This window comes from Meleagris gallopavo, chromosome 11, assembly GCF_000146605.3.
Source record: "Meleagris gallopavo isolate NT-WF06-2002-E0010 breed Aviagen turkey brand Nicholas breeding stock chromosome 11, Turkey_5.1, whole genome shotgun sequence".
In the NCBI taxonomy this organism is placed as follows: domain Eukaryota; kingdom Metazoa; phylum Chordata; class Aves; order Galliformes; family Phasianidae; genus Meleagris; species Meleagris gallopavo.
Genome location: NC_015021.2, coordinates 876,363 through 896,561, shown reverse-complemented (window position 1 = coordinate 896,561; position 20,199 = coordinate 876,363). Strand labels below are relative to the sequence as shown.

The following is a 20,199-nucleotide window of genomic DNA, read 5'->3' as shown; positions in this document are numbered from 1 at the left end:
AGAATGTCCTGACGTGTGCTTGGACTTCAGAGTGATGCAAGTAAGGCATAACTCCCTTCCTTGGAATTAACATTAGAAAAAGCTAAGGTGAGATCAGAAGCAAATCCTGAATTCTATAACGCTTAGAAGATAAGCTTGAAGTGATTGGCAGAGCGTGGTGCAATTTGTTGTGCTTCCATGAAGAAATTCTGTTTATCCTGCAAACATTTACTGCTCCCAATAATACTCTCAGTTTGGATGCAATAAAACCCTGTGGGAATATAGGACTTCTGGTGAGAGCTTTGCTTTCACAGGTTCAGAACATGCCAACACATTCACCTGTGTAACCTACATCCTGTAGAGATGTATCTGTGTTTGAAAAGAACATGGAAAAAATCCTGGGGCGTGGGCTGGGGAAGGAAGCATTTGAGGGCTGAAAGCAGAAATTGGTCTGAGAAGAGAAGCACTGACAGAAGTAGCAAACAAGGATAAAGGCAGGAACTGGTGGGAAAGGAGGTTTGTGGCAGATTTTCCCCTCATGTTAGCTGCATGCACGCATAACTAACTCTGCTACAAAAATCACACACCTAGGTTATCTGTTTTTTTATGAGAAGCAGTTCTCAGGGTTACGCAGCCCAAGTAAAAGGCACTATTCGAATTGAAGAGATTACATTATGTGATCTGTATCAAAATACACTATAAAAAAGGCACTGAACAATGTTAAATTGTTTGAAGAGTTAGATTTTGCTGTGGACTGCAGAACAAAGCAGCTTCAAAGTGTATACAAGGCAGCATTTGGGTAGCTTAACAGCAGTCTGGAAGATTTCTTATCTGTGCAATCTCACTTAAAACAATAACAACAAAAAATATCCACAAACGAAGTTGTCTCCTGTTGTTAACATCTTTAGCAGAGAAGTAGTTGACAAGTGGAACAATTCAGACAGGTAGTTATTTTCTGTACACTGGTCTCATAAAAGTAGATGCTGACAGGCTTGCATTACTTGAGAAGTGTTTGCAAATCAGTCCTTACATGTAAACAGTGCTGCACATTCCACTAGGAAGAACTGGGTGTTTCCTAATTCACTGCCCGAGTGACAATAGACATGAAATACTGGGGAGCAGTCAGTGACAACAGTACTGAAGTGATAAGAAAAGGAACTTCTCCATTTCATACCAGAAAATCAGTGCTAAAAGCTGCCCTATCTGGGTCCCAGGGCTTAGCATCTAACACAGAGAGTATTTCCCAGGAATGCCCAACCAGAAGCTGAATGGGAAGAAAGCAATTACATGCCATCCCTTTAAGTTCTGAAGGGCAAAAGTGTCCAGGAAGGCTGGACATTCCCCAAGAAGGAAATCTTTCAGGATCTGGACTGCAATGAAGGTTGAAATACAAAGCTGCGTGCAGATGAAAGTGCTGTGATTCAAGTGGCTTGGGATCAAACCCAACCCGATTTGCACCCAAAACCGCATACCATTTCAGGCTTGTTTGAAACTTGGCCAACTATTGCTGAAAGGTTCACAAACTTCACTGCACTTGCCCTGAACTTTGCATTGGAAATGAAGGAGTAAAATAAAACTCTAATGTTGAAAGCTTTGCCCTTTTTTTTGGTACTTTGCCTACTCTGATGCCTTACAGAAAAATAACGGTATACTGTTCTGCCTGAGCAGTGATCCCAAACCCCTTTCCTTATGTGCATTTTCCCAGATATCTTTTCCTGTATGTCTGAGGACTTCCCTCACTCATCAGCCTCACTGAATCTATGATCTTTAAGATGAGGAAGAACTCCTGGCTACAGAAACACTGTGGGTTATGCGCACTTCTTTCACTCACAGGAGGAAAATTCTCCTGTGATCCCCAAAGCTTACTTAACCGATTAAAGATAATGCAGTCTTAGAAGTCTTCTAAAAACAAATGAAAAAATTTACCAAAAAAGTTGTTATATAGAAGAACTTTGCATATTGATGATGGTCCTGTCAGTGGCACTACTCCCAAGACTGGATTCGCAAATTCTACTGGGTGTATTTATTTATTGCTTTTTTATACATATAAAGCCCTTTGCAATTCAGCATAAGTCATGACTTGAACCTAACCAATATCACTGGCCCCACTGTTCTTCTGTAAGAATTCCTGTTCTTCCTGATGCAGTACCTCCCTTCCATTGTAAGAACTATTTTTGAAGTAATCACTTAACACCTCTGTGTTCAAATTAACACTGCAGACCTGGGAACTTTAAGACAAACTGTAAAACATTTTGTTGAGAGTAGAAGAGGATGAACCATTTGTCACCATATGCAACTCTTGAAACTCAAACTATTTAAACAGCATTCAATTTAAAGTAAAAATCAATTTATCCTTGCCAGTGAAGCTTACTACAACTTCTAGAATATCCATTTTGTTCCCTGCTCATTTTTCCCTGTTCTAATTGTGGGCTCTTTTTTGATATACCTCCCTATTTCTTTATTTTACAAAGATTACCATTTCTGTAGAGACAGAATTAAACCATCTCAAAGATCCATTTGTCATCTGAAATCCGGGAAGGAAACTCTCTAGCTCCAGTGTGGTGTTAGAAAGTAGCATTCCTTTATTCCTCACGATGCACACCGGGTAACTCGACAAGCGAGCGCACACTCTCAGAGTTCAGGTTCTACATTTATACAGTTGAGACATACAAAGGCAGTACTTTGGCATACATATTTACTCTTTTTCAATGTCTCATAAATATGTGACAATGGCCCTTTGGGCAGGCTCAGTGGTATTCAGGGTGGTCCAGTGCTTTCCTACTTCTTCCCCTTTTTTCACCATCAGCTTCATCACTGAACCCTTTGACTCACCCTCATTCACTTTTCCCCAGTTTGAAAGATTTCCGTTGCTTGTTAGGCCATAATGAACCACTTTTTAAAAACAACGTATGTGGAATCCGAGGAAAATGTCCTTGCATGTTTTGAGGCAAAAAATAAAAGTATTCTACTGTGACTCCAGTACTTCTCATGAGGCAAAATCATTGAGGCAGAAGATAAAAAGTATGCTATTATGTCCCCAGTGCAAAATTATTGAGGAAAAACAAGACTGAAATGGAAAGTTTTAGAACTATCACTTATGGACTCCTTTTGCTAAACTAATATATTGGTTCCTAACCTAATGTACTAATCCCTATTGCTAAGCAAACCAACCTATATCACATTTACAGGAAACTCGCTGATAGTGTGAAAATGAAAAAAACATTAAAAGCCAAAGAGTTGTGAAAGCTTCTCAGCAATGGCTACCATTTTTCAGGTTTATTTTAGAGCTGTAGAAAGTGTTCTTTAAATTTTCAGTGCTTTTTAACATACAAATTGTAGGTGTCATTCTGTTGTGGTTTGACCTGGCAGGCAGCTGCTCACCACACCCTTCTCCCAGTGGGACTGGGGAGAGAGTTGGGAAAAAAACCAACAAAGTAGAACTCATGGGTTGAAATCAAAAACTATTTGCTGCAACTGGAAAGGAGGAGAGAAGAATAGCAATGATAAAAATATATCTATAGCATTACAGTACCTACACACAAGCCGCTCAAAAGTAATGCCTCCTATTTATGATTCTGGCCCATGACATCAGAGGCAGATGTTGGTGGGATGGCACTAGAGGCTGAACCTTAACTCCACTGTCCCATTATATTTTGTTGGTGTTGTTGGTGACAGATGGCATCAGAGGGGCAGTCTGACAGAGTGGTGTCTGACATGGAAACGCACATGGAGCAAAGGTGTGGGATTGAATTCCCACCAACACACAAAAGAAGTGATTCCCAACCAATTGCTCGCCACTCACCAACTGTTGCCCTGCCAATCCCAGCAGTGGCAGCTTTCCTGAAACTCCCCAGTTTCATAGTTTTCCACATGCCACCATGCAGTACGGAATATCCCTGAGGTCAGCTTATGGCAGCTGCCCTGGCTCTGCCCCTCCCAGCCCCTCACTGGCAGGGCAGCGCACGAAGGTGAAAATCAAAGTTTCCTCAGCTCTGTGCAGCACTGCTCAGCAACCACTAAGCATCGCTGTGTTACCCACATTGTTTTTCTCCGAAAGCCACAACATGGCACCATAGCAGACACTATGAACTAAAAATAATCTTCATCCCAGATTAAACCAGGATGCATTCAAATTTCAGATCTCCTTTCCCACTAACAAGTCTCCTCTTCAGCTTCTGTTTGTCCATTCTGCAGAGATAGCTAGAGGCTACCTCACAAATTGGAGGTTTGTTATACAGAGCACATAGACACATGCCTTCTCAAAAAAGCTATGTACTTCCTGGTGGGGATAGGCCAGTATTCCCTGAAAAATGAACAAGTCACAGAGGTGGAGAGTTTCTCCAAGACCCTATAGGAAGCTTCAAGAAGAAACATAGGTGAACAGAGATCACCAGTGTTTTCACACAGAGTGGTGCAAATTTCTCAGTCTGGAAAGGATTAAATCTACTGTATTGGAACTGTAACACTGGTTTGAGCATATACAGTAGACTGTGTGTGGACCAACAGTACAGAGCTCTGGAGAGCAGAGCTTGCATGAGCCCTAGCTCCGGCCAGGCTTCTGTGTCCCAGCAGACCCAGGTCAGCAGTACCCTGACATAAGCAAACAGCACTGCAAGCCATGTGGTAGCCAAGTCAGAAGTACTATCTTCCAGAGCTAACACATCCAAAAGAAAACAGAGTGAAATTGAGCACGTCTACAAAAACCAAGATGTACACAGAGCCTTAGTTTCAGAGAGTTTGGAATACCATGAGATCACATCTTTATTGTTATCATCTGTTGTGACTCTTAGCTCTCTGACAAACTGGTATTCAAACAAGGACAGTTTCTGAAGGGCTGTGATGGGCTTCAAGGAAAAGTACCAATTTAATAGGCAATGTAATAGCTGTCCCCTCCACAGGAGAGGGGTGGATCCAGGACTTCCAGAAGAAATGTCCCACACTAAAGTTCACAGAAGGCCTGTAGTGCAGGTTTGCTCTAGGAGCCTTTGTTTCCAGCAGCATACACGCTATTTCATTTCTTTTTAGGAAGCCTTTTCATGCTTCCAACACATTTTGATGTCTGTCCCCTACACTCTCTGCTGGTTACCCTGGCTCATTATTAATGCGGGATGAGAAATGAAAGGCCGCAGTTTCCAAATGAACACTGCTGTGGTTGCACCATTTAGAATTTCCATCTGGACTAAGCAAAGCACAGAAGTCAGTAGCTGTTACAATCAGTACCCGTTACAAACTGATCCAAGCTCTTAAGAAATGATTTGCAAGACAATTGACATTTCCAAGTGTGAAATATTCATAGTTTAATACCTTTACACTGGAAACTATGATTTCAGATTTTACACCTGAAAGCCGTCTTTGTTTTTAAGTAATGTCCTTGTTCACTCATTTGCTTCCAGGAGCTGAGACTTGTAGAGGAAAAAAATGTAATCTCTTATTGCCAACGTTATGAAATCTATTTTCTCCTGAGCATTGACATTAATGTTTCTCTCACATTTTAGTTCATCTCCCCCACGCTTCTCACCACACCTTAGGGCTGGGTCTCTTTTTCGGCAGGGAGAGACTAGCTACCAAGCTGTACTAGGGTTCTCTGTTTTGCTAATAGGATTACAGCAAATAATACCTCTCCAAAAACACTTATTCATATGGAAACAGCATTAATCCTTTCTGCTTGCCCCACCCCATAACTTTGTCTGAACGCAAAAATTGTCTGCATTGGCAGCAAAAAAACCTTTTTTGGATGTTTCTAAATACTAGGAGGTTTTTGTTGTTTTTTTTTCCTTCTTTTCAGTTGAGCTCTGCAGAAAACACAGCCTTCACTCTACTTTTTGTCTATGACATTCTCTCCCAGGTAAGTAGTACAGGGCATTTATATCATTCTCCAGAAATCAATATCGTACATAATTTTGAGGAAAAGGTAAAGAAATACAGAAGGAGCCATAAATAAAACTGTAACTTGTATGCTGCTAGTTCTGTGTCTCACCATAGAGCAGGAGTAGCCAACACAGAAAATTTTAATAATTAACGCCACAACACAACGTACTGCCCCATTTTTCCAGGTGAAGTCCCAGGGATAGATTTGTGTCACCTGTATAACGTAAGAGGACATAATATGGACTCGTTCCACTTGGAAGGCATCACGCTGACACAAAGTCAGCTGTAATGGTTAAAGTGAGCAGCGATGCTGAAAGCTGTGCTTCAGGGGCAGATTCACATCTTCCTGTAGTGCCCTGTGGCAGCAGCAGTACCTCTGGCTGAGGGTCAGTAGGAGAAATTGGAGTGGCAAACTTAGGCAGGCACCCTGAAAATCTGTCCAGGTACCTATGCTGTACCCAGAGTTTGTACCTGAACCAAAGGAAATGTTAGGAAACGTTTCTGTCCTACTCCCCTGTTACCAAGAGGTTCTCTGAACACCAGCGCTACTACCTGGCATGCTGCACAAGGACAAGCTTTATCTCACCATTCTCTTTTTTCTAGACTCAAAATGATGGTTCATGCATGATTATAAGCAGAATTACACTACTTCCTCTGATCTATGAATAAATCCACCAATGCCATCCATAAACAAAGCTGAGACTTAATAAAGGAGAGAAAAACTTCCTTTCAACCAAGGGAAAAGTAGGATATATCTACTGAAATTAAAAGCAATAGGACAGCTTTTTTTATTAAACATTATTTGATATCACTTTTACAGGAAATGAGATGGTATGGTTAAAGGTCAGATGGCTCCAGAAGATGAACTTTTTCCACACGCTTCTGAGCGCAAACACAAGTTTTCAAATAAAATTGGAGTTGTGTGGAAAGGATACATTTGCTGATATTTAGAAGTTCAAATTTGATTTTATTCCCTGTTCCAGCATGGCAGAGCAATGTAGCTGGCTTTTAACACTGTCCTGCCCAAGCATGTTTGTGGTTTTCTGGATGCTGTGCTACCTGGCAACATATTGTTGCTTTTTGTTGCAGGTGTCAAACCTCAAATTCTGCAATACGTGCTAATTTTCATCCATTTTGTAAATAATCACACTTGGAGCACCTTAATTTTTCTGTCCATCACCAGCTCTGCTTTTTTTCCAGCAGATATAACCAGGGACAGACTGAAAACACCTCCTTAGATGTCTGCAATCATGAGAAACATTCTAGGAAGAATATCAAGTGTTCCAGCACTCACAGGAAGAAATAATTTGTTCTCAGTCATCTATTTGCAGGTTCTCAGCCCACCCTGTTCTCTACTAGTCACATGGGATTTCAGACAGTTGATTTTTTTTTAAGCAATTATGAAGTAATAATTCAGCAAGAAAGCCTTCCCTTCACGTATGAGCTCCGGCACTGCAGGGGTCTGCATGGACAGGTTCATTTCAGGAACCAGGCTTAACCTAAACACATAAAGATGATGATTCAGCTTTGATTGATAGCACAGTTTGATAACTATGCTAACTGAGAAAAGACCATTAAACAGACAAGTAGCTTCCAAACACAGGCATACAAATGAAGATGTGGTAATGCTAAGAGAATGAGCTGTAAAAGTGAGGCGTGCTGGTTTTCCAGGGATCATTCCCCAGGTTTATAAAGGATGTTCCAGCATTGCTCTGCATACCAGCCTTTCACAGCATGCCCTCTCTGAACACACTGGGTGTCACTCAGAGCTGGATCTGGGAGATGGCCTGATGAATACTAAACATATTGGAAAAAATACTGTTCTTGGCTTATTTAGATTGGCACAGGAGGAAATCAGACTCCCCAGCATATGCTGAATGATTTACACTACTCAAAAAGAGCCAAATCACTGCCCAGAATGAAGAGCCAGTCTGAATGAAGCCTTCTGTCAATACTCTGCAGTTTTCCCATTTCATTGCCTTATGACTGCGGTTGTCATATGGTGGTCCTACCCAGCACTCTAAATACCATGTCATGATAAGACAATTTCTTATTTCTAGTCCAAATGAATCCAGAAAATCTGGGCATAAATGAAAGAAAATGAATAAAATAATCAGAAATACTTCTCTTGAACAAAATAAGCCCCATAACTCCAAAAACATCATGAGCAGATCTAAGTATGTATCTAATCAGGCCATTCACCTAACAGCTTGTGACCCCAAATTAAAGATCAGCGGTTTTGATTAAATAAGCAAAGAGAGCTTGAATATCCTCACTGATACATCTGAGGCAGATTCCAGCATTCCAAGGGGCAGAGAGAATGCTTAGGGCTTCCTGAAACACATCCCTCTTAAGCTGTCTCAAGTTGCACTTCTTAAAAATCTTGGCTTTCCCTCTGAGGTCTGGAGGCTAACAGTGAGCTTCAGTGGAGCTCCATTAGCAGCCAAATGAAGAACACTTCACTGAGAAAACACATATTTCTGCAAGCAGCTGAACCAACAGTCTTGGATCCATAGTCAACCAGACTTGGTTTCCTATGCATCTACAGTTCTCCAGAGTGGAGATGGAAATAGTTGGCACTGCATGTGATGTTTGATAACGGACAAATGTATGCAGAAGCCTTTCCCTTGGGAGGGGCATGAGTTCAGTCTGTCTCCATTCCCTGACTTCTGCCTCCCTCATATGAACTCTGCAGCTTCTGCCTCTGTCAGGTATGGCTGAAATTGGCAAGCATTCAGAAGATAGAGGAATTACAGAAGCAAGAGCATGTAAGCTTATGAAATAACTATAAAAACCATGCTTCGGTTTCCAACCAGCACTTATGTTAAGGCATTTGGAAAATAACTCTGAAGGGAGTCAGCCAGTTCCCACTGCAGTATTTTCATTTTCCAGCCTGCCACCTACCAGCACAGAACAAGAAGCACGGGCTAAGCCTGTCTCACACGCTGTAGATCAAGATTCCGCTCCTTGCTGTGCCAAATGCTTTCTGTGACCACAGTAAATTAGGCTGGGACCAAATTAAAAGAGTAAAAGAGAAAGTTGTACCTCAAAATGTGGGCTTCCAAAACATAATGTTCTGCTGCTTAAAAAATATAATAGGTAAAGTGTTCTCAGCAAGTACACTGACTGTTAAAAATAGGGTAACAGCAGGCAATAATTATACCCATACACAGTCGCTATAAAATAATGATACACCTAAAGCATCTTTCCTCCCTTTAATAGACAGCTTTTTCAGAGGCTGTCATTTGGGATCCACAGAGGGATTGCTCTCCAGAAGAAATTGCCCACATCTTTAACATCCAGGCTGCTGTGTATAGATGCTGGAATGAGAAATAAGGCATAGAATATGATAATCGTAACTCCAAAAGGGGCTGTGCTTCCACTGAGGAATTTTTAGAAGTCAGCAATAACAAAAGACTGAAATTTGCCTATCAGCATCCTTTTTTCCCTCAGTTGGGTGACACACAAAGCAATTATTTCCTCCACACTTCCTTGTGGACAAAGTCAAATGGTTAGAGAATTCCTTCACAATATAGGAAAACCTCAGAGGGACTTTATCCACCTTTACCACTGCCACATACACTGAAATAATCCAGTCCTACAGTGTTTAAAATTTGAAGTAAAAGTCAAGCTAAAAAAATATTAAAAAGGGAGATGGCCCAGAAGAGGCTGCGTTAATTTAATCATTTGTTTCTAAAACTTGACTGATGTTTCTGAAGTTGTTTGCTTCTTTGTGAAGTAGCAGTTCTGGACACAATACATTGAGCAGGCAAGAACTGGAAAATAAAGGGATTGTCTGTGATGGAAAGAGCCACTAACAGAACGCAGAGAGATTGGTATCTCACCAACTAAGCACAATCTGTGTGCACTTTTATGCAGTTTGACACAAGAAAATAGTTACAAAATAATAGAAGTCCTAATGCCTTCAACAGCAACACCCAAGTGTGAGAGTGGGCACTAGACTGGCTCCCACCAAGTTTTCAACTCAGCTGTATAGATCCAAGGGGCTTTGTTACATTTCAGGTCTACCGGTTGCAAGAAATTTTAGCCCAAGTGGAGAACCTCACCATTTCATAAGGCATCTGGATAGCAACTACTTCAGACTAGAGGTGGAAGACTAGAAAAGCTCCTCCTACTGACAAGCTGTACCATCTAGCCAAAGGCATCTCTGCATAGATGCATTCAAGGCCAGGCTGGATGTGGCTCTGGGCAGCCTGGTCTGGTGGTTGGCAACCCCGTCCACAGCAAGGGGATTTAAACAAAGTGATCTTTGAGGTCCTTTTCAACTCAGGTCATTCTATGATTCTCTGCAAGAAGCTTTACCTGTCCACAGGCACCCTTGAAAGAGAGCCTAACAATTCTTTCTTTATAACTATCCAGTGTTTCTAAGTGGGGCTTGAAAAGGAGAACCAACTCAAAGGACTATCTTTCTGTATGTGGAATATTTGGGAAGGTCCCAAGTCTTTTTTCTCCCCCACAAGTTGCAGAGAACCCCTAAAACCTGGAGCCTACTTTCAGACACATAACAGAGGCTTCCCAGAGGGCAGCCTGCAGAAGACTGAAGACTGTGGGCTGTGTGCATCTCGCTCCACCACTTACACTCAAAGAAAGGCCACTCAGCTCTATTCTCCTTTGGGGACAGGGGTGATGAGGAGTCACAGGCAGCCTCTGACACTCCACAAGCACCCAGAGCCCAACCTGTGGTGAGGAACTGAACTGATTTTGCCACACAGGTTGCAAAAAAAGATGCCTGTGTAACATTGCAGCACCATTTCCAGCTGCTGGCTGTCCCGCTGGGCAGCCCTACTGGCTTCTGCCATGCTACAGAACCTGAGGAAGAGAAACACTGTTTTTTGAACCTGCTTTTTCATCTTTTGAGTCTGAAGGAGAATAAAAACAGTGCTCTTTCAATGGACTAGGATGTGGAAGAGGCCGAAGTCATGGAAGAGTGTCAAGAAATAAGAAAACCTGGTGTATAGTCAATGAATATAAAGATGTTATATAATTATGAGAGAAACAAGAGAGTTGGGCTAAGCAGATTATAATAACAAAAAGAGAATAGTTAGAAAGCTTACCCATGTCCTGGGCTTGCTGCAAAACTCCAGAGAAGGGATCTCCAGAAGAGATCCTTCCCCACTGGCAGTCAGCTCTTACATGACTCTAGGAGAGGTGCAGCCAGGCTCCATCCCTTCCTGCAGCACAGCTGAATTGCCTTCACCTGTGCTCCCGTGGCTGACTCATTGCTCACCTCAGGTGATCAATCAGAGGTTCAGGCTGTGATTCAGCAACCCCATACACATGGTCTCAAATCTTAACAGTTTTTAAGGAAGCAAGAAAGCAGAATTAATAACTAGATGTTGCTGTAATAAAAAAAAAAAAAGTTTGATTATCCTCTCAGCTTAGCCAGAACACTGTAAGATTCTCAGAGAGCTTTCTAAAGTCTACAGTTTTAACAGAAGCTGTTTTATTTCTCCTTGTCCCTTCATTTCTCAGAGGTCTTGTATGCAATGTGCAAGTGTAATGCTGTATGCAAGCAGATACAGACAGGAGCGACTCTCCTAACTTGTGTGTTTTAATAACACTGCCTGTTATTTACAAAACGCCCTCCACTCAAAAAATGGAGCGATCATAGATTACTTCAGTCACAAACTATGCAAAGTTCTGCATGATACTGTGTAATTTACAGCTCAGTCCACATGGAGAACTTTGTGTAGCTTACGTGAGGTTTTAAGCTGAATGGATGCTGGGCCTCCTGTGTTGCACTCTGCCAGCTCCTGCTCCCCTGCATGGTAGTGACATCTCATGCTTTTCCTCCCATCAAGCACTGGCCTCTTCACAACAGTCCAACCCTACACATTATTTGCCACTCGTCACGTGCAGATACAACTGTGTGTTCTAAAATACAGCATGTGTGCACAGAACTATTGTGTGCCACTTAACATTTCTTGCACTTGTAATGTCCCCAAAATGTACGCATTGGCAACAAGTCCAAGATACTGAAACTGCTGGATACACCCAGACTGACGGCTGGATATCTGCCTCTCGCTTATCCTGTGACTGAGGTATGGCTCTTAAGGCTCTTAAAACTTAAGAATTCGTGTTCAGTTTCAAAGGAGTCAAACTACAGCAGGAACAACCAGATCAATTAAACTTTTCTGAAAAGGAGCAGCCAACACACACAGAGATGCTTGTAGGAGAGGGTTTCTTGCTGCTGAGGCTGAGGCTGGTCCCACACCTGTGGTCTGCACCACATCACCATGTACTTCCTACTTATCACATACTTCTAGAAAAAAAAAAAAAACCAAACACCCAGGAAATATTTTTTTGACGTTTGTTTTGGCCTATCTGGTGATTTACCCATCAGTTAAATACCTACAACAGCAGGGCTTGTATTGTTGCATTAAAGACAAAGGAAGACATAGTACAGATTCCAGGTTTATTCATACAGCAACACTATACATAAAACATCACTATTTTGATCTCACAGGTCTCAGTCCTTCTCTGCTTCAACTTAAACCTTACAATTATCACATGAGTAGGACTGAATGTTTCATTATTTAAGTCTGAAAATAAAAACAGCTTTCTGCAAAGTGAAATTGAATGAAGACAGCATTTACAAGTGTCCCAATATCTTACTTTTTCTCCTATAGAGTAACACAATAGGCAAAAGTATTTCCATTAGATGTGATCAGATCACATTTAAGCTAAGTCCCACTGCAGCCTGCACACTGTTTCTCCACTATTGCTGACAATATATTCCAAAATCTCAATTTTATACTTTTGTTTACATTTTCAGAACTGAAATACATTCTGTTGCCCACCCAACACAAGAGACAGATGTAAGCCAATAAAGAGCACCGCCAGAAATTTCATTTAGAACACAATCTAAAGTAATCACAAATATTTTGAAATGAAGTAATAGTGTAAAAACTAGCTAGCAATTACTCGTGCAGTGCCCTGTGTTCTACTGTAGCAGTAGCCCCTGTAAGAGCTCCCCCGATGGATCACCTAGATCTGGGTGCAGTGTCAATGTTTGCAGTGCCCCTTTTACAACAAACAGTGAAGACAACTGCCTGGTACATATTAATAAACTATCAAATACATCAGCAAGGCACTGCTTAATTTGCCTTTTAAGTAAATAGGCAGCTAACAAAAAATCTCACATATTTGCACTGAAATCTCTTACCTTGCAGAGTTCCAGCAATAACCAGCACATCAGGTACACTGCCAAGGTGGATTTTGCTTTCACATATCTTTCAGGCAAAAAGGTAAGGTACATTTGTACCAAATCCAGTTCTTCACTGCCAATGCTACTGCCAACGTTATTAATATCATCTCTCCCACCCTCCTGTCTTCTTTCTTCATCTTCTGCACCCAAACATTTGTTGAATTCCATTTAAAAAAAAAAAAAAGTTTCCCCTTCTCTACAAAGCCCTGATCTTTCCAGTGACAACTGGGGAAAACTTTTATCTCATCTCAGTAAGGATATTCATCACTCCTCTGAAACTATGTAGCATTGTCTTTAAGCCAGCCCAAACAGCCAGATTATGGGAGAACTTTCTTTAAAGCGCGTTGGCTCCTTGCCTTTCTCGTACTGAACGACCTCTTGCAACCATGCATGCAGCTACAAGATAAATACAGCACCAGCTAGCCTTGTCATACAACACAAGAATACTCCTGCTGTTGCCAAGAGAGAGGAGAAAGATGCCATTTATTTAAAGAGCAAGCCCCAGCACCAGTACTCCCTCGTTTACTTGAGGAGGGAAGGGGGAAAGATGAAAAATCTGTTTTCTTTGATTTTTTTTTTTTTTGCCAACTTCCCCAGAACAAATCCCAATTCTGTAAAAATAAAGAAAGAAATAAATAAATTATGTTCTTGTGGAGGAGGGTTTTCTCATTCCAGAGACTTCTAGCCACAGTAATTCATTGTCTGGGATGTTGAAGACGCCAAGCTTCTGAAGGCTATGCATTTCCAAAGGATAAATGAAGTCTTGCAGATGAACTAAGGCCAAGGCATTTTGAAATAACAAATAGCCCTCCCAAAGGCAAAAATATGAAGAAAATATGCAAGAGATCAGCTAAGCAATCAGCTAAGCAATTTTTAGCTAAACATGCAGCAGCTCATTTCTGCCTTGCGGCAGCTCAGATTTGCTGCTTTTGGTTACAGAAAGCAAAGATCTAAAGGTTTCAGTTTAATGGTATCAATTCTGAGAGTTCAACAGCATCAACAACTAAATACTTCATTTTCATCAACAAAGTCAATTTTCCTGATGTAGCAAAGTTAGTACTTTTTTTTTTTTTTGGTCACAGTGTTGAGATATTCAAGGAAAAAATCACTATGGCTTGCAGAAAAAAATTGATCACAAGCTATAATACCTTGGAACAGCCCTTTTTAATATACAGAGGATCTTCTGATACCTAAAGCCTCCATCACCTCAAAACACCTATAAGGATCAGATATAGCAGTTATTAACAAGTAACATCTAATTTTATAGTCTTTAATCATGTTAAGTACCACCTTAATCTAATCTCAATGATTTTTATAGGACTACTTGTGAGTTAAATGTTGTCTTAAAGTTAGAACGAGTGTTTCAGAAAATAAAAGGTTACTACACAGCCCAACACAATCTGGCCATAACAAATGGCAAATGAAATGCAAAGAAATTCCCACATTTGTTTTGTCTGACAAGGTATCCAGCTCACCTGGTTCCATTGATGGGTTCAGCTGCCACTATTTCCCTCTCCTTTCATATTCACACCAATTTGAAAAAAGAAAATACAATGAAATACAGAGCCAAACCTTTCTGTGAGTGCTCATTGCAATGATGAGGAGCATCATTTCTACTCCTGCAGGCAAGCCCAAGTACAGATGTTGAACTCAAACTGTCTCTTGCAACTACAGAGTGGTTGGATAGCATCCCAGTGTTCACTCCTCCTAGCCTTATCCCTATGCTGCCAACAAGTGCCTGCAATTTCCATACGATGCTCACTCAGAACACAGCTTTTGAGTAATCAGCCCCTATCCGCAGCCCCCATCTTCTCCTACCTGCAGCTGTTTGATGCAGTGCTTGTGGAGCCATAGGTGTCAGCAGGCAGCAACCTGCAGTAGTCTTCTCTGCACAGTAGCAAGCACTTCTCACTCTTGATTGTGAGAGCAAGCTACTTCATGAGCTGCTGTTTAAATTATAGCGTATTATAGTACTGCAACAAAATCCACCTTGAGCACAAGGGTACACAAGCAGCCCACTAGAACAGCATAACGCTATGATGCGATGGAAAGCACAGCAATGACAGCAGGGAAGCAACCTGCAAAGCTGCAGCAAGTGAAAATAAGCCCAAGTGCAGCAGCCACAGACACTGGAGGAGAAGTGGGGGAGAAGGAGGGTGAAAGCTGCTGATGACTGCTGATCCTCACCAACCCCACAAAGGCAGAGATCTCCAGCAAGACACCCTTGCCCCCACTGCCACTTAAAGGAGGTCTGGGAAGGGGTGCATCCTGGCTCCACCCCTTCCAGTCACTCACTACACTGCATGCATCTGAGCTCCCCTGGGTTGGCCCTGCATTTCCACCAGGTGCTCAATCACTGCTTCAAGCTGTGACTGAGTATTTCCACTACAAACAGCTACAGCCTCCTGCCTGTGGAACAGGAGCCTTAAAGGTGCAGACAGCTCCAGATGACTTTAGGATACCCCAGAATGCAGAATAACTAAAGGTTTTAGATTTGTACCATGGAGATCACCCTGTAAAAATGGACCATGGGCCTTCTGATTAGCAAGACAACTCCAGTGGATCATCCTATATGTTATTACAAAGTGTATCTTACTCCCAGGCTGAATTTGCCTTGTTTTTACCTCCTGGATTTGTAATTTCTGTGCATATCTTTTCATCCTTTTTCCTCTTTCTTTCCTTTTTTGACTGCTAGCAATGTCTTCTCCCTGAAATAACAAATTATGAAGTTATCAAACAGACTTCACTTGTCTTTTAAATGAATGAAATAAAGTTAATTTCATTTCTCACTTGAATACCTTTCTCAACTTTCAGATTCTTCCCTTCACATTTTCCTGAATCACTAACAGTTTTTCAGCATCCTTTGGGAAGTATAAAATTCCTTTACTCCTCAGAATTTCCTGTAATTTATAAAAATAATAATAATAAATAGTTACTTTTTGTTATAATTGGATGAAATCTGTGCAGTTGTGAAGAATTAATTTCACTGCTGGGGGTCCCTGCCAAACATGGCAATTTTCTTTCCACAGCCTGCAGTTACAAGTCCAACATTTGTGTTGTGTTGAATTGTTGATTCATATTTGCAGACAGCTTTTCTTGCCAGATAGGATTAGAGTGCACGCCTCCAGCTTCTTCAGCACAAAATGTACTGCAGAAGAATGGGTCCTTTTGTTTTGTTTTGTTTTTAAAGTTAAAAATGATTCATAGCAGAAACATGATGTTACAGAAGGGTGCATGTAAGCCCCTGGTAGGTCATATCAGCTCCCAGTTCCCTGCTCAGTTCTGCCCACACTGAAGAACAGCTGCTCACAAGAGCTCAGGATAGGAGCATGCTTCCTGATCCCAATATTTAGTAAGTAAAAGAATATTTTTATTTCAATTACCTTATCTTCCATGGGTTTCAAACCATATTGTAAGAAAGGTTCCTGTAAACTGTACTGAGAAACTAAAGGATAATCTTCAAGCCAGAGTTTTTGCTGGCATCCTTAGACAGCCCATCCCTAACCTATTAACACCAGTAATTATTCTGAAATATTTTAAGAAGTCAAACATATTTGAATCACAGAATCATAGAATTGTTAAGATTGGAAAGACCAGTAAGATCATCCAGTCCAACCATCAACCCATGCCTACAACCACTCTAGACTACGTCACTCAGAGTGACATCTACCCTTGTCTTGAAAATCTCTGGGCACGGTGACTCCACCACACCCCTGGGCAGCCTGTTACAATGCCTCGCCAATGTCTCAATGACAGAATAATTTTTCCTAATATGCAACTTGAATCTCCCCTGGTACAGCATAAGGCCAGTACCTCTTGTCCTATCGCTAGTTACACAGGAGAAGAGGCCAAATGCCACCTCACCTCAACCTCCTTTCAGGGAGTTACAGAGGGTGATAAGGAAGGTCTCTGAGCCTCCTCTTCTCCGAACTGAACAACCCCACTTCCGTCAGCCACTCCTCATAAGACTTGCATTCCGGACTCCTTGCCAGCTTTGTTGCCCTTCTCTGGACGCGCTCCAAGGCCTCAATGTCTTTTTTTGTAGTGTGAGGCCCAAAACTGAACACAGTATTCAAGGTGTGGCCTCACCAGAGCTGAGAACAGAGCAGAATCACGTCCCTGCTCCTGCTGGCAACACTATTTCTGATACAAGCCAGGTTGCCATTGGCCTTCTTGGCCACCTGAGCACACTGCTGGCTTACATTTGTATGGTTGTCCACTAGCACCCAAGATCCTTTTTCTCCATGCAGCTTGCTAGCTTTGCCCCGAGCCCGAAGCATTGCTTGGAACTGTTGTGACCAAAATGCAGGACCCAGCACTTGGTCTTGTTAAAGCTCATATAATTGGCCTTTGCCCATCAACCCAGCCTGTCCTGATCCCTCTATAGGGCCTTCTACCCCCAGGCAGATCAACATCTCCTCCCAGCTCATTGCCAGCAACAAACTGAGGATGCACTCAATCCCCTCATCCAGATAATCAGAAGAGATACTAAACAGGATGGGTTCCAATACCAGCCCCTGGGGAACACTACTCATGACTGGTCACCAGCTGGATTTTACTCCATTCACCATAACTCTGTGGGCCTGGCCCTTCTGCCATTTCTTTATCCAGCAAAGAGTGTACCTGTTCAAGCCACAGACTGCTGGCTTCTCCAGGAGAATACTATGGGAGCCTGTTGGCGCTCAGTCGAGTTAGAGAGCTCTTACAGTTTCTTGTAGCATCAGAATAGTTCTCCGAATAGTTCTGCTTTATTGTGTTCAACAGACATCTTATATACCATTCACTTACAAGCCAGGAATTCCTGTCCCTCTAATCAGTTAATTGGCCTAACTTCTCCCAAAACACAGTGATAAAGGATGAAAGGTTTCTTAAGTGTGATAAGATTAACAGTGCATACAAACAGAACCTCCTGTTTACCCTTAGACACAAACAGATCCCATTTGCTCTCTGTCTTACACTCCAGACTCCCAAAGTTTCACAGTGATAGGGTCTATCAAGGAGTCTGATAAACTCTTTGCTGACTTGCTCACAGTTACATCTTCCCCCACAGGAGACAGTGTCAAAGGCTTTGCTGGACTACAACAACAGCCTTTTCCTCATCCACCAGAGGGTCACCTGGTCATAGAAGGAAGTCAAATTAGTAAAGCAGGACCTGCCTGTCATGATGCCATGCTGGCTAGGCCTTATCTCCCAGCTGTCCCACACGCTGTGATCTGTGCATTCATGATCAGCTCCATGACCCTCCCCAACACTGAGGTCAGGCTGACAGGCCTGTAGTTCCTTGGATCCTCCTTCTCCTCGTTCTTGTAGATGGACATCACACTGACGAGTCGCTAGTCATTTGGGACCTTCCCATCTAACCAGGACTATTGCTAAATGATGGAAGATAGCTTGGCAATCACCTCCACCATCTCCCTCAGTATCCTCGGGTGGGTCCCATCAGCCCCATGGGCTTGTGACAATCCCAAACCCTGAAGATAACTGATCTGACCACCAAAGAAAGAAGCAAAGAAGACACTGAATACCTCAGCCTTTTCCTCAACTTTGTCAGTAATGCTCCCCACAGCATTTAATAAAGGACGGAGATTCTCCTTGGCTCTTCTTCTGTTAGTGTATTTATAAAAATATTTTTGTTTTATATTACAGTGCTTCTTTGATTAAGTTCTAACTGGGCTTTCTAATTTTTCCTCTTCGTATTCTAGCAACATTCCTGTTCTCTTCCCAGGTTGCCTGATCCTTCTTCTAAAGGTTGTCAACTCTCTTTTTTTCTCTGAGTTTCAGTGACAGCTCTCTGTTCAGCCCAACCAGACTTCTTCCCTGCAATCTCAATATTTGATATCAAACACTGTTGCAAATCTGTGCTCAAAAGTAACAAGAGGCTCTATAGAGAAGAGAAGAAATTTCAGAAAAAAGGAATTTTATAGAGACATACTTGGTTAGTGGAGGGCGTGACTACTTGAGCCTTGATCATGGCTTTGATCAGCCGTGACCCTTGACAGAATCAGAAGAAAGAGAACTGCACGAGTACAAAAGAAAGAAGTTGTGGTTAAGGCTGGATAAGAAGTTGCCTGCTGTCAACCAAACAGAGAGAAAGCTTGGTTGTGTGATTGCCGCATGTAAACCTATCAGCTGCAGAAATGTTACACGTGCTTTACGCCTGCAACCAGTCAGAATATGCTATGCACTATATTAGAGTTGTGCTTCTTCCAACAAAGGGTCTCTGCTATCACCTTCATAAAGTGTCCAAGTCCGTTCGATTCTCTTGACAGAATTTGTGAAAGGCAAGCTGCTACAGGTGATGAATTTGAAACATATGGTATCCATAATTTGAAGAGATGAGGTGTCAAGATGTAAGAATGCTGAGAAGTTGATCCAGTTATGATGGACAGATTAGTAACGTGACTGGTATGATTTAAATAAGGTGGAAGGATAAAGTAACCTCACACAATAAATGAACTGAGTTGTGTAAATCTCACTCAGTGCTTTCCAGATTCTACAGTGATTCCTTTCTGAAGTGGGGAGAAGAACACTCAAAGCTGATGCCACACCTCCCTCTTTCAAAGGCTCCAGCATGCAGTTAACCTTCACCTAACTGATAAGACTGCTCATCCCTGATGTTGAGGCCCAGAAAGCCCATCTATCTTAAATAGGTACTTTGTGGTTGTGTATCAAATTAAAACTCCAGGTCAGACTGGGTTATAGTAAATGTCTAGTTGCATACAGACTACAGCTTTAATTTGTATGTATTTACACTACTAATCACATGTATGCCGCTGTTATAAGCATATTTTAAATGAGTAATTGATGGTCACAGGTTCTAGTGGTGCACAGTCAAAAGGCCAACTGGAATGGCAATGTACAGCATTTTAAACTCCTTAAAACTATTGAGAGTTTATACGATTAAATCTTCAAATGAGGTGTAGCCCATTTCAATCCCATCATGATTGGTTATTCCTTTTAGCACTTAGTTCTAGCAGTGACAATATTAACAGATACTTGATTGTTGGCATTGATATCGGTGCTTTCTAGAATGTTTGCAAAAAGTAGCTACTTAAATCATACTCTCTATCATTTCATGTTATTCCATCATAACACAATGGTGATTTTTCTTTTTTTTTTTTTTT

General features: G+C 41.7%; 1 protein-coding gene across 1 annotated transcript in view; it reads right to left on the bottom strand.

Annotated features, from left to right (window-relative positions):
- LOC104909282 overlaps positions 1–13,648 on the bottom strand; it is a 106,497-nt gene extending 92,849 nt beyond the window's left edge. The window contains exon 1 of the mRNA XM_031555093.1: positions 13,034–13,648. Coding sequence (XP_031410953.1) covers positions 13,034–13,243 — 210 coding nt within the window. The 5' untranslated portion in view covers positions 13,244–13,648. The remainder of the gene's footprint in view (positions 1–13,033) is intronic.
- Positions 13,649–20,199: the final 6,551 nt, after the last annotated feature.